Source organism: Phaseolus vulgaris, chromosome 1, assembly GCF_000499845.2.
Source record: "Phaseolus vulgaris cultivar G19833 chromosome 1, P. vulgaris v2.0, whole genome shotgun sequence".
NCBI classification, from domain to species: domain Eukaryota; kingdom Viridiplantae; phylum Streptophyta; class Magnoliopsida; order Fabales; family Fabaceae; genus Phaseolus; species Phaseolus vulgaris.
In genome coordinates, this window is record NC_023759.2 from 35,667,036 (window position 1) to 35,692,850 (window position 25,815).

General features: G+C 41.2%; 1 protein-coding gene and 2 long non-coding RNA genes across 3 annotated transcripts; 1 reads left to right on the forward strand and 2 right to left on the reverse strand.

The window, feature by feature from the left end:
* Window positions 1–14,526: 14,526 nt before the first annotated feature.
* LOC137815957 (uncharacterized) lies at window positions 14,527–15,279 on the reverse strand. The gene has a single exon (XM_068619064.1). The coding sequence runs from the start codon at window positions 15,277–15,279 to the stop codon at window positions 14,527–14,529; it is 753 nt and encodes a 250-aa protein (XP_068475165.1).
* A 2,275-nt stretch (window positions 15,280–17,554) lies between these two features.
* LOC137816164 (uncharacterized) lies at window positions 17,555–18,691 on the reverse strand. Its single transcript, XR_011081774.1, has 2 exons — window positions 18,418–18,691; window positions 17,555–18,013 (listed from the first exon to the last, which is right to left on the reverse strand). It is a non-coding gene; the product is annotated as an uncharacterized lncRNA (long non-coding RNA).
* A 417-nt stretch (window positions 18,692–19,108) lies between these two features.
* LOC137814009 (uncharacterized) lies at window positions 19,109–20,579 on the forward strand. The gene is made up of 3 exons (XR_011081582.1): window positions 19,109–19,658; window positions 19,786–19,957; window positions 20,049–20,579. It is a non-coding gene; the product is annotated as an uncharacterized lncRNA (long non-coding RNA).
* The last annotated feature ends 5,236 nt before the right edge of the window (window positions 20,580–25,815 follow it).

Genomic DNA, 25,815 nt, shown 5'->3' on the forward strand with positions numbered 1-25,815 from the left:
ACTCCTTAATCATGATTTTGAAGTGGCTTGAGCTATATTTATTTTGTGTTTTTGAAAATATATTATGAAAGTAATGGACAAACAATATTTTAAGATATTTTTCTTAAAATATTTTATTTTCATAAACTAATATGACAATTATGTATAATTTGAGGTAAGCTAATAATTCTATAAAAAAGGTAAACAAACATATTTATCATTTTTCTTCTTTCTTACCGCACCACCATACACTTTAGATAAATCAAGTGATACCTCACTGCAATACCATCTCACTACTTTTCTCAATATAGTAAATCTTCACTCTCTAAGTTTGCATAGGGAGTTTAAACTTAAAAAAAGATACGTTCTTCAGTGAATAATCTCATATTGTTGAGGATGCTGTTAGATATTATCATTATAAAAAATTATTAAATAAAAATTAATTTTAAAGATATAAAATAATTAATCAAACTAAAATATTATTAATATATATTTAAAATAATTTTTTAAATTTATAAACTAATTTTTAAATTAATATCTAATTAGTTACCAAAGATTTAACTAATAAAATTTTAAAATTTAAAATAGTTGGTAACTGATTAAATACTAGTTTAAAAACTATACCAATAATTATTTTAGTCTCTAAATTAATACTTACTTTAGTTAATATAATAATAACTAATTACTTTTTATTTCTAAAATTGATTTTTATTATGTTAAATTATATATTGAATACATAAGTAACTATATCTTTCATTGTAGTTCAATTTATTAATAGATTTCATATAAGCTTTGTGTATTATCTTAAATCTATACCTTTGCAAAATAAAATTACAGTAACTAAATGTGTTGAGTTTGTTAGTAATTCATAATGATTGAATATTAATTATTTGTCTGTTTATATAAGATCTTCATTTGACTCTGTTATTTAAAGATTTATTTCTTCATCTAAGAATCAGTTTGTAAATGAAAAACCTGATTTTTTATTTTTAAGGTTAATGACACGTATCTTTAAAATCAAACAAAATTTTATCTTTTATTAAGATATTTTGTTATTTATATATGTTTATAATATAAAATATTTTTTTGAAGTTTTTTGGAATATAAAAAACTTGAATTTACATTTTGTTTGTTTGTTTAAAGAGTAAATTAGACTTCATTTTCATTTAATCTCCATCTCTTTTTTGGTAAATAGGGCTAAAGCCCAAAATTGAAAACTCAAAACTTTAAGGAAGGCAGTTGCATTCTGCACCCCTACATTTTCAAGCTACAGCACCCTACATTTGAAATTTCAATTTTACTCTTCTGAAAATAAATTTCAGTTGTGGACATACAGAATGTTCAATCCCATAACCTTTTGAATTGAATATTTCAAAAATATTAAAATTTAAATTTTTATACTTTAAAATATGTAATTCAAAATATATATATATATATATATATATATATATATATATATATATACCGATCAGGTCATCGGTTGTGATGACGTGCCTGGCACGTGATCGTGTGGGGCGTGCTCAGCAGAACACGTGGATAAGTGAGAAACGAATGGTTCAGGAGTGAGCATAGTCGCCAATTCATGGAACTGGCGTTCTATAGTGAACATGGTCGGTTGTCGCCGGGTTTGTGTGTCATCGACGTGTTAGATAATGGGAGACATGTGGTCTGACGTCGCCGTGAGGAGCACATCGCCGGATCTCCTAGTAAACTCAGTTGAAGCTGCTAGAGGCTCAGAAGGGTAAGTTCAAGCGTATAATTTCAGTAAGATGATTGTTGCGCCAACATAGGGCGTGAAGGTCATGTGGGTTGAAGGGAACAACTTGCCCATCAGCGACAGGATTCCTAGAGTGGACATTCGTCGATGGCGAGGTTTCCTCAGCTAGAACATGCATGGTGTGGCAAAGGGGAGGGTGCCACTAGCGACAAGCGATATCACAAAGATGGTGCACTTTGCTGCACCCGATACTCGCCTTGTCAGGTGGTGTTCTAGAGCATATTGCGTGCTAGCTTACTCCTTGAGTAGAGGACTTAGCCGCGCGGCTGGTTACTACACAAAAATAACGTTCAAGTTGCTCCAACCCAGATGATAACACGTGTAGGGTCGGATGCAATAGAGAAATGACGCTCGAGTTATCCTAGCTCAGATGATGACACGTGTAGGGCTGGGTACTACCTGCGACCCCAGCCCAGATGGTGACACGTGCAGGGTTGGATGCGAGCCACGCGTCCAAAGCGTAACTGCCTGGAGAGAGAAAAAACCTAGCTATAAAGGTAAACTTAACAGAATTTGCAGAGGTACGTTTTTCATTACGGCTCATTGCTAGGGTTGTGTGCACTTTAGTACGGTTCTACAGAGTATATTTTCTCTCAGTTTTTGGGTGTTCTTGTTACTGACTTGAGCGTCGGAGCGTCACCGGCCGCAGAGGCGCCATCTTGTGTTTTCAGGTCCTCAGAGAGAGACTTTCTGTGGTGTGGACTTGAAGGGTAAGTGGTGTCAAGCTAGTGAGGAGGATCGTGACAAGACAACGCTCTTGCGCTAGGTCAACCGGCAGGATCAAAATATATATATATATTAATTTAAAATAAATATTTTATATTACAGATTATAAATTCTAAAATACATATTTTTATTTTGGATTATATTTCAGAGTACACAACTTAAAATATATTAATATAAATTTATTTTCAGACGTAGCAATATATTTCGGTCTTTACATTCTAAAATGCATAATCAAAATATATTTGTTTTTTTAAAATAAGTTTCTTAAAAAATCATAAAATTTGTATTTCAGGACAATCTGAAATAAAAAATCTTATTCCAGATTATACATAATTTTTATTTTTAATTGTATAATTCAAAATATATTTTTAAAAGGAAAAAAAAATTCAGATTTTATGGACGTACAACTTTAAAATAGGGGGTGCGGAATGGAATGGACTAAAGGAAAATTCATGGCGGGAAAATCAGCCCATAAAATAATGGAATTCTGCCCAATACGGTCTAATACACTGTGCACCCAAACACAAAAGCTGATAATGGTGTCTAGTGAAATTTAAAGAAATTAAATTTAGAATGTGAAAATAAAGTTTAGTATTTTGATTCTAGAATTTTGAATAGATGAAGTTTGAAAAATTTAGTCAATTCAATATATGACTAATTTTAAATAGAAAGTGAGATTTAGAAGTTTAATTTATAAAATCATTTTTTTTTACTTTGTTGAACAACCTTTTTATAATTAACTTTGTGTGTATAGGCATACAGTATATTAATCTAATTAAAAATCTATTAATATAAGATAATTTTAACAAAATGAACTATATTTTTTTTTCACAACACATATGGCTCAAAAGCCGAACAAAATGATAATAAATTAATCACATCTCACACAATGAAGGACAAATAATCTATTAAATATTGAAGGGAATAGAATATATTTATAGATTATTTATTTCATATTATAAATATTAATAAGAGAAATTATATTTAAAGGATGGGTACCTGCAAACTCCATTATTGTAGATAGATCTACACAGATAGCTACTTCTTTCAAGAAAATTATCCAAGTCATTGCCGAGTCTTTCATAAAAAAACTTCATAGTGTGCTTCTGCATCATATGGAACAAAAAGATACCATTAGTTAGCTGGTTTTACCAATAATAAGATTAAACTTAAAATTCAAATATGAGTGATTCAGTTTAGTTGGTTTAATTTTTGTCATTTTTATTACTTGTTAAATATTTTTTACAAAAGTAAATTGTTAAACAATTTTTATAAAAATAATATTAACTATTTTATGATAAAAAAAGTTTTCAATATAGATTTATGATATGGATTTTTTTTATTATTATATAATCATAATTTTAACTTTACTTTATATTAATAAATAAATTACATTATCTTATAATTAAAAGTTATTATATAAATTTATTATCATGTTTAACTCAATTGGCTTAGGTCGTTGTGGGACAAATTGGTAAGAAGATGATATATTTGACGAAGATCCTCATTTGAGTATGCTATTAAGCTCAAATGCGACTAAGTTTAACAACTATTTGAGACTGATAACTTGATGATATGTTTCTCTTGACATTCCATCATGAAATGAGGTTGAAGAGACCGAAAATAATCTCATGTGATAGGATATTTAAGTATTGTACCATTTTATTTGAACACCTTATTAATTAATTTCGTTATTACCTGACATTCTTTAATTGATTAATGTTTTATTTGTTTCTTACAACGAAATTTTGAAATTATCAACACTAAGGTGGTAAAAAAGAAGGTCTTATCAACCATTGCTACCAAGTGGAGGAAATTCAAGACGTTCTTGATATGATAGTACATGTTTGAAAAGCAAAAAGATGACATTCATTGTGTCAAGTACCAGATAATTGAAGAAGACTAGATGTAGTTTCATGTCAGTAGGTTAAATGTGTCTTGGCACGTTAGTTTTGGACAATTATTATACTTACACAAATTTGTACCTTCAATTTTTGGTTGTCTCATATTTTTATTTGCATTATAGGAAAAAAATAGTCGCCCAAAAACAATAGAAGATGAACGATGTCCCACATCTAGTGTCATGGGCATGGGTTATGCATTATTGAAGCAATGCCTTATGAAGGCTCAACTAAAGGTAGTAGACTTTGATTATGTTGACCTTGTATCTCCATCTCCCTGCTATGAGATGTGGAAGATTGCTCGCACAAAATTAGATGGATAAATGATTTTATAGTCTGCACATATCTTTGCTAAAAATGTGATAAGTATAAATATTCATACTATCCTTGTCATTTTCCCGTGTCCCTAGGTGAAGTGGTGTTGTTTATGCTTAATTATTGTTTATATTTTATAGGATTCCTAAGTCGAGTAGGAAACAAATGACTCATTTGTTCCCTATGATTGAGACGATATTCTAATGACGAAACATAGCAAGAACAGAGCACTTAGGATGTGTGCACGATACTGGTGGTTTTTGGGGACTCTTAGATTACTTTGATCCACCACAATAAAGAATTGTTGACTCTTCCTTTCAAGATGCCTTGTAGATGGTGAAGATGTAGTTTGAAGATAAACTTACAATCCTTACAACAAGAGTTTGATGAAAAGTTAGAGTCCATTTGCTCTCAACAACAGACTCAAAGAACACCTACATTTTCTAAGATTGTTCACGTGAGCACGAAGGGGAGTTTTGTAGTTGTGAAACAAATCTCTTAATAGATTATACTGACACTGATGTACCAAACTAGTGTGAGTTATATGTTGAAGACAATCCCCTGCATCTAGTCACACTTTGACAACAAATAGGGGAGGATTAACCATCCATGTTGTCCCTTTACAATCTGACTGAACATGGATGGTGATTGATAAAACTCGAGATGTTGCTGCTCAAGTACCTCTGCCCAATACAGAGGTTCAATTGGTGGAGAGATTGTAGGCACATTTTTGGCTTGGCCTAAACATATGCTCAGGTAAGTCTAATCACGACCACATGTATTACATTGTATTATTTTTTATTTAACATCCATGGATTTGAGTGGACGTGAGTAGTAGTTGATGAAGCTCAAGATGTTGTTTCTCGAGTGTCTCTACTCAATATAGAGGTTTAATTGGTGGGGGAGAATGTAGGCAATTTTTTTGCTTGGCCAATACATTTGGTCACATTAGTCTCAACACGACCACATGTATTACATTATGTTATTTTCTGTTTAAGCATATATATGGATTTGACTGGATGTAGGTAGTAGTTGATGAAGCTCAAGACGTTGTTGATCGAGTGCCTCTACTTAATATAACGATTCAATTGGTGGGGGGACTGTAGGGACATTTTTTACTTGGCCTATACATCTAGTCAGGCTAGTCTCAGCATGACCACATGTATTACATTGTGTTATTTTTTATTTAGCTATTATTGTTATAATTTCTATCAATATTGAATTAATATTTTCCTTTTTTTAGGGTTATATCTGTTGTGGTAAGCAGGTTATGGGAATACCTGCTAGTGATAATTATGACATGGTAGAAGTTGATTGTAATTATTCTTAGGGATTACCTAGTAGTGTGGCTTTTGTTTGCTTCAAAGAAAAACCAGTCAGGAAATGAAAAGCTTATTACAAGGGTATTTGGAGTAACATATGTCTTTGTTTTAATTAGAGTTATGACTGACACAGACCCTAAGGTTAGACATTTTTTAATACATATAATAGTTATTTTATGCTTAAGTTGTATGAAATTAATGTTTATCACTTCTTTCTCATTTTAGTGTAATGGACAAGCAGACTCGTTCAATGTGGCTACTATAATAATTATTTTATGCTTAAGTTGTATAAAATTAATGTTTATCACTTCTTTCTCATTTTAGTGTAATGGACAAGCAGACTCGTTCAACGTGGCTACTATGTGATGTATTGGATGAGAGCAATTATTTTGGCAGGTATCATTGACTCTTGGACAAAGGTAACATATTTAAACATAAGATGATTTTCATTTTATCTTTATGATAATTGTATAATCACGTGTGTGAAGTGTTTTAGGTCTTCAATGATAAATATCTATTGTCCCAATATGACATCCAAAAGTTGAGAGAACAATGAACTACTTTCCTTCTCCAACATAGATAGTATAGTTTTATTTTCTTATTCATAAATATTTTAGGTTAGATTACTAGATTTTGTATATAATTTTTAGTTGAAATGTCTACCTATTGCTATTGAACCAATATAGTTTTTTTTTAAAAAGTCCAAAATTTATATCGGATAATGCACTATTTGAAGTAAATTTTTGATAATTTTTACCTCTTTTTTCTATTACAAATTTATATTTGTTGTGTTGTGGTCTGGCATAAATTAGATGTTTTTACGTCGGAATTTGGATTTTGTTCCTACTAGGGAGATGGGATCTAGAGAACTATTGAAGTCTTCTTCTCCTTCCTTCGGTCGGGCAGGTGACTGGGTGATGAGCTGAGATTCTTCTCGTCCTCTTGCTTCTCCTTCTGCACTCGGTCGTCGGGCGAACACCGGATGGTGGGGGTACCTGCGAAGGCACTCCGACGCTCAAGTCAGTAAAGCAGGTGATGGTGCTCTGGTAGGTGAACAGTAATAAATGACATACCTTACTCCTTGGGATGCGTGCTATTTATATTATTGTAATGGGCCTACCTTGTTGGGCCTGTTTATCGAGGTGGATACCTTTTAGGGTTGCATTACCTAATTCTTAACGATGGATTAGCTTTGCTGACATTGATTTGAGCGTTAAGGATAATCAGGACTGGCCGTCGGTCGTTGGCCTTAGGCACGAGTCGGCCATCGGCCAGATTGCTCGCTCTTGGCCGTCTCGGCCAGCTGGATCGTCGGCCAAGTCTCTCAGGTTTTGGGCAGGGTCTTGGTCAGGTTGACCTGGTCTCGGGCAGGGAGACCAAGGGTTGGCCTCGCCCATATCGGTACACTTTCCCCCCAGGCTCGAGGGCAGATGTGTCAGATGTGCCCGATGAGTTTTTAATGATGGGTGTCGGTCGGTCTTCCTTGGCTGTCTGGTTGTTTCATTTCTCGAGGTATGACGTGACTAGGCGGCGTGACATGACCTCAGGCGGCGCGACGTGACATGCATTGATGAGGGGTTTTTTTTGGCGGGAAAGCTCGTGGACCGTTAGATCATCTAACGGTTGAGATTGGTTCGACGTTTCGAATTCCGAGGCCCATGGGCCCTATAAATAGGGGTCCACTACAGTGTCGAACCCTTGTGTTTTCTTTGTTTGAGCAAACTGATAGCCGAGTGATCTCTCGCCCTTAGCTCCGATAGCCGAGTGATCTCTCTCCCTTAGCTCCGCTAGCCGAGTGACCTCTCGCCCACACTTCCTTTCCCAGAAAAGGTTAGTTATGTCGAGCCGGTTTCGACCTACGTCCTATTCGTCCGGTCGAATGTCCTCTCCTCCCGCTCACCCTCTGTGCCCTCTCGGTCGTCAGATTTCCCCTATTAGACAGTCTTATTCCTCTTCTTCTTCTTCTTCTTCTTCTTCTTCTTCTTCTGCCACCGACTCTCAGTTGGTTGGGTTGGCCGAGGGGTCGACCCAGGTAGAGGTTGCAAGAGAGGATGACCCAGCGGTTGCGATTGACCGGTTGGACTTTCCTCCCTAGGCGATTCCCCTTATGGACTTTAGCTGGGTAGACTCCAATGTGATTGAGAAGTCATCCAGATATAGCACTGAGGATTGTGTGGCCGAGTTCTTTCTTAAGCACCCGGCCTTAAATCCGGGCGGCCATTCTCACTACTTCGACGTTGTGCCTTGCGGGCCAACTGAGAGGGTGTGCATGGGGTGACCAGGTGTCGGTCCCCCTTTCTTTTATATGTATACTTGCTTCTTTTCTGACCTTCACGCGTCTTTGCCCTTCGACACATTTACGATGGGCGTCCTTCGGGCGCTCAACGTGGCTCCAACCCAGGTTCACCCGAACACCTAGGCGTCCCTTCAGGCCTTCCGCCTGTTGCGTGACGTGATGCGTCTTCATCCTTCCCCCTCTTGTTTTCTTTCTTATTATTCCTCTTACCCCGCTAAAATGGCTTCGTGGCATTCGTTGGTCGGGCGGTCGGGTAGCGTGTCGTTCGACCTTTTTGCCGGTTCCTATAAGAGGTTTAAGGAATGGTTCGTCAAGGTCATCATTCGGCCAGAGGCGACGACCATCTTTTTTGACCAGTCTGGTGGGTCGAGGTTCCCTCTCTACTAGACTCGCAAGCCTTGTGGCTTCAAAGAATGGCCGAGGCCGACAGAGGGTGCCGATGAGTTGGAAGTTCTTTCGCTCTTTGATGCCCTCCCGAGGAGGCTTCCATGCCGGATGTTGATTGGGGCCTATGCTAAGCCTGGGCGTTGGGCGGCCGTCCGGGGTATGGGTTTTTTTACTTTGTATTTAGTCGGTCGGTCGGTCGGTTTATTGTCCATTTTTTTTTCTAACTTGTTTTAACTTGTTTGCTCTTGCAGAAATCATGGTTAACGAGCGACCGAGTGCCATTAACGTCCTCGACAAACATTGCCAGAAAGCGGCTGAGAGCAAGGGTCGTCGTAGCCTGGAGGTTATGCCGCCAGCTGATGAAGGGGCGGCCAAATCGAAAGGGTCAGCCAACCCTTCCTAGAAGTCCAAGAAACGACTGAGGGAGGGCAGCAACGTTGCAACCACCACCCGCTAGCTCGGGTCGATGCTGACACCTCCTCCTCCTCGTCGAGGGGCGGCTGAGGTGGTGCCGCCCTCTCCCAGATCTCCTCCGAGCTCTTCCGACGCCGTGGCGAGGCCCACACCTACTCTTTTCGACCTCTTGGGAAGTGGCTATCAATTCACACGGAGAGTTCACGTGGCGCTCCCTGATGAAACTCGGGAGTCGTTCCGAGATGTCTCCCCCTCAGACCTCCTGAAGAGTGGCTTTGAGCTTATGTGTCGCTCGGTCGTCCTCACTCAGCACGGTCTCCAGAGGCGAGACCGACACGTGGAGGCGGTGTCGCAGTTGGACCATCAGCTCTCGGAAGCCACCCAAGACTCAAAGCAGTCTTTGGCTGCCAACACTGACCTAACTGCCAAGATTGCCAAGGAGGCGGCAGAATGGGAGTTGGCGCAGAACGAGTCTGTTGAGGCGAGGCATCAACTCGAGGCTGAGAAGAGGAGGGTGGCTGCTGAGATCGCCCAACTGAAGAAGTTGATTGAGGAGAGAGGCAAGAAACTCGCTGCTCGGTCGCTGAGATGGCTGCCCTCCAAGCTGCTAAAGACCAAGTCGAGGCTGAGCTCGACGAGAACTATGAGGAGGCCGAAGAGCTACTGAAGTAATGTTTTGAATGAGCCGTGCGTCAAGCGCATGTGCTATACGGTGGGCCGCCGGCCACTGGTGCGTTTGACCTCGACTGTGAGGTCTACCAAGGTCGGTTGATGCCGAGTGCTGAAGTGGCGGCCTTGACTGCTCAAGAGGCTGGACAGGCCGAGGTGTGGCCTTTTCTTACTTTTTGATTTCCTCTGAGGCCGGGGTGTGGCCTTTTTATTTTGTCTTTTGCTGTATCGCCCGACTTCTGTTCAATATATCGTCCAAATTTCATTTCATATTGGCTTTGCATAAAAATTTACAAGTTAACTAATCGGTCTTTAATTGATTCGGGCAACCGGCCCTACTTATTGTGATGTTAATCGAACAAGTAAAGCATGGGCGATCGGCCGTTAGTTACGAACGTTAATTTGAGTAAGTATGAGTGGGCGTTCGACCATTGATTGTGTCGTTTAATCGAACAAGTATAGTTTGGGCGTTCGGCCATAAATTGCGATTGTTAAATCGAGCAAGTATAATTTGGGTGTTCGACCATAAATTGCGATTGTTAAATCGAGCAAGTATAATTTGGGCGTTCGGCCATAAATTGTGATTGTTAAATCGAGCGAGTTTGGTTGGCAGTCGGCCAATACTTGCGATGTTAATCGAGCAAGTTTGGTTGGCGGTCGGCCAATACTTGCGATGTTAATCGAGCAAGTGTAGGTGGTCGGTCTCGGCGGGGTATGCCCAGCCGAGAAGTTGTAGAAGAATAATGCCAACACTTTGACGAGAACGCCTCGTTAAAACCTTTCTGGTGGGGCGAGGAAAGAGTGCGTAATTTTATTGACTTTAGCTGTAATAGAACTTGAGGTGCGTGGCATTCCACGTCCTCGGTACAATTTTGCCTAAAAGCCATTCTAAATGGTAAGCTCTCCCCTGTGCGACTTCTCGGACTCGGAAAGGCCCCTCCTAGTTTGACGAGAACTTCCGTTCATTCTTTCTCGCGTCACTGCGCATTCTCCAGACGAGGTCGCCCTTCTGGAAACTTCTCGGTCGGACCTTTGTGTTGTACCGTCTGGACGCCCAGACTTTGCAGGCGGCCTCCCGAATCCTGCTTTTGTCACGAAACTCACTCACCAGATCGAGGTTGACCGCTAGGCTTTTCTCGTTTAGGGTGTGATCAAACATATGTCGTCGTATGGTGGGCTCGACCACCTCAACCGAGATCATGACTTTGGTCCCGTATGTCAGACTGTATGCCCAAAGTACCTCGATCAGCTCCTCGACCCATCGGCCTTTTGCCTTGCCTAGCCGCTTCTGCAACTCGTTGAGTATGACCTTGTTGGCGGCCTCGGCCTGCCCATTGGTTTGCGGGTGTTCTACCGAGGTCGTGATGGACTTGATGCCCAGGTCGTCGTAGAAGGACTGCAGGCCTTGGTCAATGAACTGTCGGCCATTGTCAGTTATTATCGTGTGCGGAACGCCAAATCGGCAAACAATGCTCCTCCATACGAAGTTTTGCACATTCTTTGCCGAGATGGAGGCAAGGGGTTCGACCTCGATCCACTTGGTGAAGTAGTCGACTCCCACCAGGAGGAACTTGGTTTGCTCTTTCCCCGAGGAGAAGGGGCCGATGATGTCCATCCCCTAAATGGCGAACGACCATGGGGAGATGATGTTGTGCAGCTCTTCCGGACTGGTGTGGTGGAGGGGACCGAACTCTTGGCACTTGGCGCATTTCTTCACGTATTCGGCGCAGTCGCCCTGTATGGTCGGCCAATAGTAGCCGGCCCTCAGAACCTTGGCGGTAATCGTCCTCGCCCCTCTCGGCCAGAATGTACTCGACCCGTTTGTTTGTGATGCATTTCAGCAGGGGGGTCGAGTAACCTCTCCGGTACAAATCTTCGTTGATCATGGTGTATCGGGCACATTGTTGCTTCATCGCCTTTTCTTGATCGGCCTTGTATGTGCCGTCCGTGAGGTACTGGATGATGGGTGTCATCCAGTTCTCGGTTTCGGCCTCGACCTCGGCCTTGGCCTCTTCTATGGCCAGGCATTCGGCCTCGGCCTCGGTCACACTGGGGTGTCTCAGCCATATTTGTATGACTGACCTCTGGTGGCTCTTCTTCTTGGTGACCGACAGCTTGGACAGGATGTCGGCTCTTTTTTTTCCTCCCTCGGTATGTGCTCCAAGGGTGCCTTGTTGAAGCGGGCGATGCTATTTTTGGCCGCGTGGTAGTATCGTTGCAGCAGGAGCTCTTTAACCTTGAACTCCCCGTTGACCTGGCCGACCATCACCTGGGAGTCGCTTTTGCATGTAACTTCGTGCGCTCCCATGTCGTAGGCTAGGTTCAGCCCAGCGAGCAAGGCTTCGTACTCGGCCTGGTTGTTGGTCACTTGGAATCCGAATTGGAGAGCTTGCTCCAATAAGAGGTCGCTCGGCCACTCCAGGACAACTCCCGCTTCACAAGCTATTCTATTTGAGGAGCCATCCACATAGAGCGTCCACCCGCCCGAGAGGGTGGGTAGTGGTGTCAGCTCGGTCGAGAAGTTGGCCAGGCATTGATACTTGATGGCGCCCCTCGATTCGTAGCGTATGTCGAACTCGGAGAGCTCGACTGACCATCCTATCATCCTCCCTGCAAGATCCAGCTTAGACAAAATTTTAAAAATAGGGTAGTCGGTTCTTACAATTATGGAGTGGTTGTGGAAGTAGGGGCACATCCGTCTTGTTGTGAGAACTAGGGCGAGGGCCACCTTCTCTATCATCTGATATCTGGTCTCGGCCGAGTGGAGGGTTCAGCTGACGAAGTACACCGGTCGCTCCTCGCCCTCGGTCTCCTGTACCAGAGCAGCGCTAACTACTTCCTCCGAGACTGCCAGATACACCAAGATCGGGTGGTCGGGCCTCGGCTTCTGGATGACGGCCAGAGATGCCAGAAATGCTTTGAATTGCTTAAAGATTTCCTCACATCGGTCGCCCCAGGCGAACTGCTTGCCCTTTCGGAGCAGCTGGACCATCGGCCTCGTCCTCTCGGCCAGACGGGGGACGAATCGAGAGAGGGCGATCAGCCGCCCTAGGAGTTGTTGTACCTCCTTCACGCTGTTGGGACTCCTCATGTTGAGTATGGCCTGGCATTTATCGGGGTTGGCCTCTATCCCCCGGTGGGTGAGCATGAAGCCTAGGAACTTCCCTCCCTCAACCCCGAAAGTACACTTTTCTGGAGTTGAGCTTCATGTCAACTCCCCTAAGGGCCTTGAAGACCTCGTCCAGGTCCCTCAGATGCTGCTCGAATGAGTCGGACTTCACGACTATGTCATCCACATAGACTTCTATCGCCCGACTAATTTGTCCATGAGGCGCTGGTAGGTCGCCCCTGCTTTCTTGAGGTCGAACGACATGATCTCGTAGTAGTAGTTAGCGTCGGCCGTCATGAAGGCCGTTTTCTCTTTGTCCCTGGGGTGCATGCTTATCTGGTTGTATCTAGAGTAAGTGTCTAGGAAGCCCATGATTTTGTGGCCGGCCGCCCCGTCCACCAGCCAGTCGATGTTTGGGAGAGGGTAGGTGTTCTTTGGACATGCGCTGTTGATGTTTCTGTAGTCGACGCACATCCTCCAGTTGTCGTTTGGTTTGGTGACCATGACGACGTTAGCCAACCACGTCGTGTCTCGGGCCTCCCTTATGAACCCGACCGACAGGAGCTTGTCAGCCTCCTCTTTCGCCGCGAGTCATTTTTCGTCGCCCAAGTCTCTCTTCTTTTAGGAGATCGGGCGGGCCTCCTTGAATATTGACAGTCGGTGGGTGATGACATCCGGGCTCACCCCCGGCATGTTGGTCGGCGTCCACGCGAACATGTCGACATTCTTTTTCAGCGCGGCGTGTATGATTTCGGCCTCGGCCGCCGCCAAGGCTGTTCCTACGGCCGTGTTGTGCTCTTCGTCAAGGAGGGGGACTCTTCTGAGCTCCTCTCTTGCCTCCAGCCTATCCTCGTTCGCCTGGGGGTCGAGGTCCACCAACGCTACGGTTGGCTCGATCTTTCTTGGTCGGTCCTTCCTAGGGGAGCGGTTTTTGTGGGAGGACTTTCTCACCCTGAGGGAGGAGGTGTCGGCCCTTAAAGGTTCCACCCGGAGGCTTTCGGCATAGCACTCTCGTGCTTCTTTCTGGTCTACGTGGACCGTGAGGATGTTCCCTGACCTTGAAGGGAATTTCATTGCGAGGTGAGGGGTTGATACTATGGCCATCAACCGGTTGATGGATGGTCGGCCGGGGAGGATGTTGTAGGAGGTGTTGGCGTCGATGACCAGGTATCGGATTTTGATGGTCCTGATGCCCTTCCCCTCTCCGAAGGTGGTGTACAAGTCGATGTAGCCCTTGGTACCTACCCTCTCACCTGACGTGGTTGTCGTATGGCATCATCTCGGCCTCGACTATCCTCATGGCCTTGAATGTTTTCCAATAGAGGATATCTACCGAGCTTCCTTGGTCCACAAGGGTCTTCCGTATGGTGAATCGGTCTATATGGAGGTGCCCAACCTGGATAAGTTCCTCGATCTTATCCTTTAGGGCTTGACACTCCTCGATCGAGTGTCCGGTGTTTTGGTGGTACCGACACTGCTTTCTCCGGTTGGCATTATTTGGGCTGGCTACCTTCCTTAGGGGAGAGATTAACTCGGCGATGAGGGCCTCGTCCAGAATCCTCCCCCTCTCGGTAGTCAGGGGTGTGTATCTTGAGAACCAGATTGGTCGGTCTCAGTTCTCCCGACGTCGGTCATTTCTTTGACTCGACCGCCCCTGGCGGTCCTTTTCTTCCCTGTTTTTCTCCCCGCCGGCCTCGGTTATATAATTCTCTTAGCTCTTCCAGCTGCATGTACTTAGCAGCTCTCTTTCTCAGCTCGTCCAAGCTGTTGGCCGACTGCATGCAAAGGTTGTCAACGAAGGGCCCCGGACGAAGGGCCGTCAGCATGTGGTGCATGGCAACATCCGGGCTCAAATTCCGGATGCTCATTGCCACCTTGTTGAACCTATCCACAAAGGTTCTCAGTGACTCAACCTTCTCCTGGTGAATGCCAACCAGGGCGATGAAGGTTAGATGGTGCGGCCGGCTGGTCGCGAACTGAGTTTCAAACTTTGCGACGAGCGTGGCAAAGCTATCGATGGAGTTGGGTGAGAGCTTGGTGAACCAACTGAGGGTTGCACTCTTCAAGGATGTGGCGAACACTCGGCACAACACGCCGTCATCCGAGGTGTAGAGACTCATATGGGTGGTGTAGGCGTCCATATGCTCGTCCGGGTCGGTCGACCCGTCATACCGGTCTCGGTTGAAACCCTTCCACTTCTCAGGCAGTGGGACTTCAATGATGTTGTTGATAAAGGGATGTCGGCGGTTCGGGTCGGCTGTCAGGGTCGTCTCGGTGGACCTCATTAGGCATAACTCGTCTCCCATCTCGGTTTCCCGGGGAGGTGGTGGTCCCCTCGGCCACATCTGGGTTGGGGGGTGAGGTGTAGGACTTGCCGACGACATTCGTCGGTATGACAGAGGGTTCTCCCTCCCCCAGCTTCTTCTTCATGTCCTCGTTCTCTCTTTGGAGAATTTGCAGCTCTTACTCGCTTTTCTGGGCAGCCTCCTCGGCTTTCCTTCTCATCTTTACCATCTCCTTCTGGAGAGACAACAACAACATTGTTTGGTCGGCTTCAGTCATTCTTTCCATGCTTCTTGTTGAGACCATCCACTTTTTTCCTTCAGCTAGTTTCCCTCGGCCCCACGGTGGACGCCAATTTTTCCTACTATGGAGATGGGACCTAGAGAACTATTGAAGTCTTCTTCTCCTTCCTTCGGTCGGGCAGGTGACTGGGTGATGAGCTGAGATTCTTCTCGTCCTCTTGCTTCTCCTTCGACACTCGGTCGTCGGGCGAACACCGGATGGTGGGGGTACCTGCGAAGGCACTTTGACGCTCAAGTCAGTAAAGCGGGTGATGGTGCTCTGGTAGGTGAACAATAATAAATGACGTACCTTACTCCTTGGGATGTGTGCTATTTATATTATTCTAATGGGCCTACCTTGTTGGACCCATTTATCGAGGTGGATACCTTTTAGGTTTGCATTACCTAATTCTTAACGATGGATTAGCTTTGCTGACCTTGGTTTAAGCGTTAAGAATAATCAGGATTGGCCGTCGACCGTCGGCCTTAGGCACGAGTCGGCCATCGACCAGATTGCTCGCTCTTGGCCGTCTCGACCAAGTCTTCGAAGGTCTCGGCCAAATGGGTCATCGGCCAAGTCTCTCAGATTTTGGGCAGGGTCTTGGTCAGGTTGACCCGGTCTCGGACAAGGAGACCAAGGGTCGGCCTCGCCCATTCCAGTACAGATTTAACATAAGTTTATGTTACATGACGGAAAAAATCACTTTTACACTAATAAATATTGTTAAATATATTTTTATAAGTTTCAACATATTTATAAGAGTGTAATGAATATTTCTTTTAAATGAGTCTCGGTTAGCATGTTTCACAAGTACTAATATCTGATTATTCATTGTTAATTGAAATATGTAGTTCATGTTTAACCTATAATCTTAATACTTGTACGAGGACATTTCAGTTTAGCGAGTACACATTCTATTAGGCTTATTTCATTAATATGTGAGTAAATGTTTTATTTAAATTATTTGTAATAAAAAAAATATAAACAAAAAGCTACTAAAAATGGTGTGTATATACATAATTATTTATAGTGTTTAAAATAGATGATAAATAACTTTTATTTACCACAAATAATATTTATGAGCATCTACTTGATTCAAATCCAACTATCATTGGCATTGTAGTTTTTACCCAGTTATTTTTTCGAATTTAGATGTTTTCTTGGGATTGGGATGTATGTATCCAGCAAAAAACATAAACCCTAAGATGAAATAAATTATCTTGGTTCTCTCTGATGCGCCAGTTAACATTCATCCCTATGCATAAATTATTCCATATTTTTCAGATTCCATGAGGGATCTTAAAATAATAATTATACATTCTTAAAATTAATCAAATGTATAATATAATATTTAAATATCCATGATTTTAAATTAACATAATTTATAAAAGTATAACAATACTTAAAATTATTACTACGTAATAATATATTTTAAATCTCCATGTAATGGACAATTAACAATAATACTAATATTTTAATTATGTTCATATTTTAGTGATCATATAAACTCGAACAGAGATGCAAGTGCAATTGATTAACCCAAGTGGAAACTATGCAATGTTTTTTTCTAACATTAATTTACGTAGTAAAGAAAAATCATTAAATAAATATTAATTTTAAAAATAAAAATAATTAATTGTTATATTATTTAAATTAAATATTATTTTAAAAACTAATAAAGTTATTAATATTTAAATTAGTTTTTATTATTGATAAATAATTTTTAAATTAATATTAATTAATTATTAATATTCTAATTATAATTTTAAAATTTAAATAATTAATACCTAAAATTTTAATAACTAATCAAATATTAACTTAAAAATTATTTATCAATAATAAAAATTAATATAATCATTAATAATTTATTTAATTTTTAATATAATATCTAATTTAATTTATATAATATTTTTTAAATTATTTTTATTTAATAATTTTATAATAATGAGACATGAATAAGAGACCCACCTTATTAGTGACTAGAGTGATAATCAGGAAGATTATTGGAGTCATGAAATTTTCCAACTTGAGTGAGACTTCATGATAGGTTTTCACTACATTCACACTAAAACCTAAAAGCTAAGGAAGATAAAATTCTATGAAAACAAAATTCTTCTCTATATTCATTAACGACATTGGTACTCAAATAGGATTTGTAAAGAGCCGCTGGATTTTATCCTTGTAAGCAACATTACATTAAAACTGAAAGCAATTAAATTAAACAATCCTATAGGCCCATTCAAATTAAGAAGTCTTCCATCCATCTAGGTTTATTAATCTGACGTTTGGACTTGTTGTTGTTAGATCATGGTGTAACATTACCGTTGGTTTAGGCACTTTGTTCTCAAAGTGAGTGTGATGAACTTGTTGGGCTGATTGGTTGGGCTTGGCTGTAATTGGAATTTGTTGAGGCTTCTTCTTCCTGCACCCCCACGTTTTTCTTCCTACACCCCACAATTTTAAAAATTCCAACATTACCCTTGACCTAAAATTTGAAAAGGGCACTGTTCTGCATTTCCATAATCACTGATCATTTTTATCCTTGGGTATCAACTGCAATGTCAAATTTAAATAAAGTTTACTACAAAACACTACAAAACCTAGTATAATTGTTTACCCAAACACTAAATAAAGTTTAAATATAATACCAAGCAAAACACTACAAAACCTTGACCCAGTATAATTGTTGTTTACTAATTTGAGTAACACAAACACAAACAGCAACTCATTATTCCGGACACATCAATCCGCTACAATACCGGATCCATAAATTTGGAAGCTTACCGGATCCATAAATTTGGAAGCTTACTGGATCCCGAAATCTGGAACATTCCCAGAATCAGAAGTTCAGGATTTTACCGGATTCATAAGTTCAGAATGTGAAAAAATGATTACAGAAACATAAATCCATGGAAAAAATGGATATGTAAATCCGAAAAACAAAGAAATTTACTTACCACTTTGTGAAGAGCACTCTAAATCACCAAAAAAGAATGTGTGAGATTGAAAGAAGAATGTTGTGGAGGTGCCGCTGCTATGTTGTTGTGGGAGAGGAAGAAAAACGCTGCGCAAATGAGAAAATCAATGCTGCCTTCATTTTAGGGCTTTTTCATATTAGGGATATGTTTGGAATTTTGAAAACTAATAAGGGTGATTTCGTCTTTGTATAAGAGTGTGGGGTGCAAAAAGAAAAAAGTGGGGGTATAGGAAGAAACTGCCATTTGTTGAATGTGTGGGTTTAATGGGTTGGGCATAGGTGCATGTATTATTGGACTCGGGTTAGGGTTCACTTTGGGGTATTATGGGGAGTGGGTGAGGCACGAGGCTATATGAGTGGACAGTTCGAGTTTAAGGTATTTGGTTTGGGGGCATGTGATAATGGGTTATTATGGGGAGGGGTTGAGGCACGAGTTTCTATGGATGGACCATTGGGAATTAATAGGTTTGGTTTGGGGGTACGTGTGAATGAGTTAGGAATATGGTTACGTGTACTTGGGGATTTTTGAAGATTAGGTGTGGTGAGGGGCTCGATATTTGGCAGCGGAAAATAGTTGGGGATAGATAAGTTGGCACATTTTGAGTGGTTAGTAAAGCAGTGTATTCAGAAAGTCATGTGAGGGTTGTATAGGGGAACTTAAGGGGGTAGTTGAGTTATGTTTTGTGCTAGAGTTTGGGTTTGGGGGAGGGGAAGATATTGGTCCTATGAAAGGGCGAAATAGTGAAACATGAAACATTAGGTGGATGCGAGATGAGGGAGGTAATCGGAGTTCATACGCAACAACGCCTATACGGTGGCAGATTTGGTACGATCCCGAGTAGCGAGGGGCTAGTTTCAGACATGGACGATGTTCCACTGTCTGTTGGCGGTATGGCTGGAGGCGGACCCAGACCTAGCCCTCTACGTTGAAGGTGCGGTCCGATCGGTGTCGATTATCCTGGTCACACATACGTTGGCGAGTTTTGCGGAGGTTATGTTTAAGAACATGCAATACTAAGGTATGTTGGTGTAGCGGTTCCGAGATGGTGGTGCCAGCGCAAGGAGTATGTAACATATCGAGGATGGTGGAAGGTGGATAACCGTATAACTAATGGAAGGGGAAGGTGCTGATAGCCGAGTGATGGATCGTATTGTGCCATAACTTCGCGAGGTGGAGGTATTAGTACCATGTTTGGGGGTGTCCCCAGTGAAACATCGTAGGTATGCTTCTAGCCCTTTGTTTAAAACCTCTGTTTGCCCATCCGTTTGTGAGTGATAGGTGGAGATAAACTTTAATGTTGTACCTTGGACTTTGAACAATTGTCTCCAAAACGTGCTAACAAAGAAGGGATCGCGATCCGAGACAATGGTTTTTGACATTTTGTGAAGGTGAAAGATTTCCACCGCGAAGCGCTTAGCGAGTTGTTGCGCCGTGAAGTGTGTAAGGAGAGCCAGAAAATGGGTGTATTTGGTGAGACATACACAGATGACCCAAACCACTGTTTGACCCGCAGATGAAGGTACATGAGTTATGAAATCCATAGATAAATCTTCCCATACTTGTGCCGGTGTTAGGAGAGGTTGGAGTAACCTTTGAATTTTTTTTGGCAGGTATTTATTTCTTTGACAAGTGATGCATTGCTAGAGGAATTGTTTCACATGGCCAATATAAGGAGGCAACGACTCGAGCGAGGGTAGGCTTGAGATTGGAATGACCATTTGTTGGGGACTCATGCATTTCGTGAAGGATCTTTTCTCTAAAATTATTGGACGTTGGGAGGAACAATTGGTGTCGAAAAAACAACATCCCATTCTGATTAACAACAAATTGGGCTGTTGTTGATCGTGAGTGCAAGATTGGATTAACTGTGCACCTTCTGAGGTTTTGAAGAACTACTGTAACTCTTGAAAAAACAAGGGAATCAACAAAGACAATGTAAGAAGTAATGAAGGGGTTGGTGTTCCTTGGCGGGACAAAGCATCAACAACTACATTTTGTTTTTCAGGTCGATATAAAATTTGAAAATCATACCCTTGTAATTTTGCTGTCCATTTCTGTTGTTTTGACGTTTGAATTGTCTGTGAAAGTAATGTATGCAAACTTTTTTGATTTGTGAATATTTTGAAGTGTTGGCCTAACAAGTACTGATGCCATTTCTTTACTGCTTCTGTTATTGCATACATCTCCCTCACATACATGTATGACGCTTGGAGTCGTGAATATATCTTCTTGCTGAAAAATGAAAGTGGGTGGTTTTTTGGCTGAGCACTGCCCCCACGGCCACTGACGATGCATCTGTTTCCACTACAAAGGGCTGATTGAAATTTGGAAGGTGTAGTGTAGGAACCTTTGCAATTTGTAATTTTAATTCAGTGAAAGCTTGATGAGTTGTCATAGGCCACATAAATTTCTGATTATGTAATAAGTCGGTGAGAGGAGCGACGAGAGTAGCGTAGTAACGAACAAATTTCCTGTAAAAGTCGGTGAGACCGAGAAAGCCCCTTAGTTCCATGAGTAACACCATTAGGAGCAGGGGCAGGGGCAACACCATTAGGAGAAATGATACGACCTAAGTAATTAACTTGAGTAGTTGTAAAACTGTACTTAGGGTGTGTTTGGATTGGGGAGTGGATTTGAGAGAGTGGATTTGTAGTGATTTAAGAGGAAAGTGTGAAGAAAGTGAGGTTGTTTGGATTAAGGTATGTTAGAGTGGATTTGTGAAGAGAGTTTATTGAAGTTTGTGAGTGATGTGATGGTTGTAAGAGTATTTTGAATTATTTTTAATAGTGTGAATTACAAAATTATAAATTTACCCTTGTGTATAAAAAAGAAAAAAAAATAATAATTAATTTTGTATATATTTTAGTTGATTAAAATAATATAAAATTACAATTATAAATAAAAAATAAAAAAATGTAAAATTAAAATAAAGAAATAAAATTAAAAATTTAAATAAAATTATATTATTTTTATTTTATTAATCTAAATTACATTATGTTATATCTATATATTAATCTAAATAATTATAGTTATTTAATTTATATTACATTATGTTATATATATATATTAAGTACATATTTTTTTATATAAGAAAAGTAATATTAATGGTGATTTTTATTATTATTAATATAAGAAAATTATTTTTGAGAATGTTTTCTATTCAAATATTACACTGGACAAAAGCACATTTATTTGAGGGCAAAAACGGAAACTAAAAAAAATCTTATGTGGCTTTCTCTGCTGGGTTCCACTTTCTTCTCAACTATGAGAAGATTGCTTATACCTCCTCATTCATCTTTCTTCGCCTTTCCATCCGTGTAAATGACTAGAAACAAACAAAAAATTTCTGCCTTTTTCCATCCGCATGTACAGTGTATACATAGATACAAACAGAGCATTAGTTAACTTCAAAAAGATTTGCTTAGTTTATAAGAGATCCAGAATAATCTGTAAGTGAGTAATATAATCTTGCAATGTAGGATTGTAAATTAAAATATCATAAAATAAACTAGGACTAACCGTCCTAAATAGGGTCAAAGAAGATCATTCATAGTTGCTTGAAATGTAGAAGGCGGATTAGTCAAGCCAAATGACATGATTAAAAATTCGTAATGTTGTCTTGTGGGTATCTTTTGGTCTATGAAGGCGGATTAGTCTGTGAAGGAGAGTTTCATAATAAAAGGATTCAAGTTTATCAAAGTGAGGTACTTAGTGGGGAACTATGTTTTGTTGTCCGGGGATTTGGCAGAAGCGATTCAAAAATCGTTACTTGAGAATAAGGATTGATTTGCAAAGGCTTTTGAATCAGTAGTTCCTTGGGAAGAGAAGTTTGTCGTGGAAGACAAGCTTGTCTAGGTCATATGTAGAAGAATACCTATTAAGTTCTGGAACAAACAATGTTTCGAACAAGTAGCTGCTCTGGTAGGATCTTTGGTAGAACTTGACGTGGCAACGTTGGAGCAAAAGGTTCTCGAGTATGCAAGGATGCGGGTGAGGGTTTTTCTGTTCGGATAGGCACGCACGGTGAAGAACGTTAGGTTTAATGAAACACTGTGTAAGGTTGTGATAGAAGAGGAGAACTCCATCACGAGCGTATGTGTTTGTGGTCCTCATCAGAAGTGAAGAGCAGTGCAGGGAGGGAACTCGAATACCGGGTCAGAGGAGATGTTCAAAGAAGAGTTCTATGATTCTGAGGGTTCTGACTATGGTCACCTATATGACGTAGGGGTGGCCGACGGAGAAGAGGTGTCCGTGAAGTTTCTGACAGTGGGGGTTTCAAGTCAGGGGGGAGAAGCGTGCAACGGAATCACGAGTGGTGGTAGGGTATCGAGCTGCGGAGGTGGTTACACTAATATGGAAGGGTACAATGCTTGCATGAGTAAAGAAGGTTTAGCAAAATGTCTTTTGAGAATGTGTTAGTGCAACAGGTTAATACGCAAAAAGGAAGTGAAACAACAGGTAGGACTGTGAAGAAGGTTGACATAATTGATCCAAAAGGAGATAAAGGAGTATGTTTACTGTTTTTATGTGGTTGGGCTCAAGGGAGGTGGAAGATGAACAACCAGGGAGGGTGTTGCAAGCACAAAGCTCACATGTTATGCGTGAACCAAGTAGCGGTAATGCCCATGATGGTGAGGGGAGGCACGACCCCGCTGGTTGCTCACGTTGCGCGTGCGAGTCCAGCGGGAGTGGGAACAACCTTAACAGAGAGGAGAGGCACGGGAAAGCTGGGGAGAAGAAGGAAGGAAGATAGGCGTGAGGCAAGATTAAACTTCTCTCGAGGCTAGGCACCCTTGGAGACGAAGGACCCAAGAAACGAAACAACCAAGACGAAGGATGTTAGAGCAATGTCGTCCAAAGGCAACCATTATAGCTTACGATCAAGGGCGAGGGAAACCACGTCCTTGCGAAGCAATGGCGACGAGACGGTGGAGAAGATAGACGGTGGCGCGGTGCAGGAGAAGGATGTTGGCGATGCAACTGGGGAGAAGGTTGTTGGCGGCGCAGGTTTGGAGGAGATGGGCATTGGCGACGCGGGCTCGGAGGAGATGGTCGTCGACGGTACTGTTTTTGTGGGGAGTGAAGACGGAAGATATATGGGGACGTGAATACGAAAGAGAAGGAAGATTGTGAAAATTCGCCATGCGAAAACGCAAGTGAAGGAAAGGGAACCAGAGAATTATCAAGAAGAGGAATGGGAATGAGAATCATGTCGGGAAATCAATGGGAACTAAGGTTAGAATCTTAGAGTTTAAATAACTGCTTATCTGATAGTGTAGTCAGGAACTCTAATAGGTTGTTTTGGATGAAAGACGACTATTTATAAGCTTTTAGGCCTGGAATATTAGAAAGGAGGTGGGGTTTTCCTTTTTGGGAGAGGACGATATTGTTATTTGACATTTACAAGCTATGGAGATTAGAGACAAATTTGCAGATAGGAGGGAGAACTCAAGCAGGGTAAAGAACAATTTCTCTGATGATGAAACTAATTAGTATGAATATTAGGGGAGGCGAGGAAGCATACATAAATATTTGGGTGAGTTGATTAAGAAAGAACAAGTGGATTGGGTGTGTTTACAAGAGAAAAAGTGCAAGGAGTTGAGGAGGGAAGAGATTTATAAAATGTGGGGTACTAATGAAGTGGAATGAGTTGAAAATGGGGCTGGAAATAATGCTAGAGGGGTCATCACGATGTGGAGGAGTAGTTTTTTTCGTCTCAGTACAATTACTAATGGGAATAATTACAGTATTATTGAAGGGGAATGGAAGATAGGAGAGCCTGTACAAATCATTATTGTTAATATGTATAATTCTGGCTTTTTGGCGGATAAAAGGGCAGTTTGGGAGGAGGTCTGAGAGAGGAGGAGGGGGCAAATTGAAAAGGCCTGATGCGTGGTAGGGGACTTTAATTTTATTAGGAGATCATGTGAAATGAGGAACACAGGAAATGATGTTGATCAGAGTAGGGAGATGAGAAGGTTCAATGATTTTATCGAAGGTACAAAGTTGGTTGATATTTTAATGGTGGGATGAAAGTATACTTGGTATAAACCAAACGACCTAATGAAGAGTAGAATTGATTGAATCTTGGTGTCGAGGGAATGGCTGGAAAAGTGGCCCAATAGTAAATATTCTGTCTTAGACAGATCGATGTGTCTGAGCATTGTGCTCTAGTGTTAGAAACAAATATCACGGATTGGAGTCCGAAACCGTTTAGGTCGTTGGACATCTGGAAAAAGATGGCAGGTTCAAGGATTTTGTTAGTAAGAAATGGGCGGGGTATGAATTGCAAGGAAGTGGGATTTTTGTTTTAAAGAGAAGTTGAAGATGTGGAAAGATGATCTCAAAGACTGGAATAGAGAGGTTTTCGGTAATATTGATCAGCTGGGGGAAGATTTACAAAAAGAAATCCAGGAGCTAGATGCAAAGGATGATGAGAATGAGCTGGATGAAGAATGATGGGAGAACATAAAGTGGTTGGTAGCAGAACATAGTAAAAATAATTATAGACAGGAAGCCTTATTACAGCAGAAGGCGCGTCAGAGATGGTTGAAGCAAAGGCGACTTGAATACAAGATATTTCCACTCGATTATTAAATAAAGAAGAGCTAGGAATGACATTAATAGGGTGAGAGAACAAGGACAATGGTATGAGGAGCAGAGTGCGGTAAAGGAAAAGGTTAGAGATTTCTTCAAACAAAGTTTCGAAGGTGAGCCAAGTACACGTGTCAGGTTAGATAACACATCTACACTTTCAGAAGAAGACAATGTTATGCTGGTCGGAAGAATAACCAAAGAAAAGATAAAACACGTAGTGTGGTGTTGTGGTAGTGACAAAAGCCTAGGACCGGATGACTTCAATTTTAGGTTCTTAAAGTTCTGTTAGGATGAGCTTAAGGTTGACATGATTACGACAATTCGTGATTTTGAGGAAGATGGAAGATGGCCAAGGGGGACAAGTGCTTAATTTATCTCCTAGATTCCTAAAGTTGACAATCCACAGGTTCTGAACAATTTGAGACCGATATCCCTGGTTGACTGTATGTACAAAATTGTGTCCAAAATTATGTCTTTAAGGTTGAAGAAATTTTTACACAAAGTCATTGAAGGTAGGCAGTTAGTGTTTCTAGAGGGCAGGGGGTTAACAGACAACGTTCTAGTGGTAAACGAAGTTCTGGATGAAGTGAATAGGAGAAAGACCAGTTGTATTGTCTTCAAAGTGGACTACGAAAAGGTAGACGACTCTGTCAAGGAGGATTTTCTTTACTACATGATGGAAAAACTAGGTTTTTGCAGAAAGTGGATTGGATGGGTTAGAGCATGCCTCGAGTCTTCTTCGGTGTCTGTGCTAGTAAATGGGAGTCCTACACAGGAATT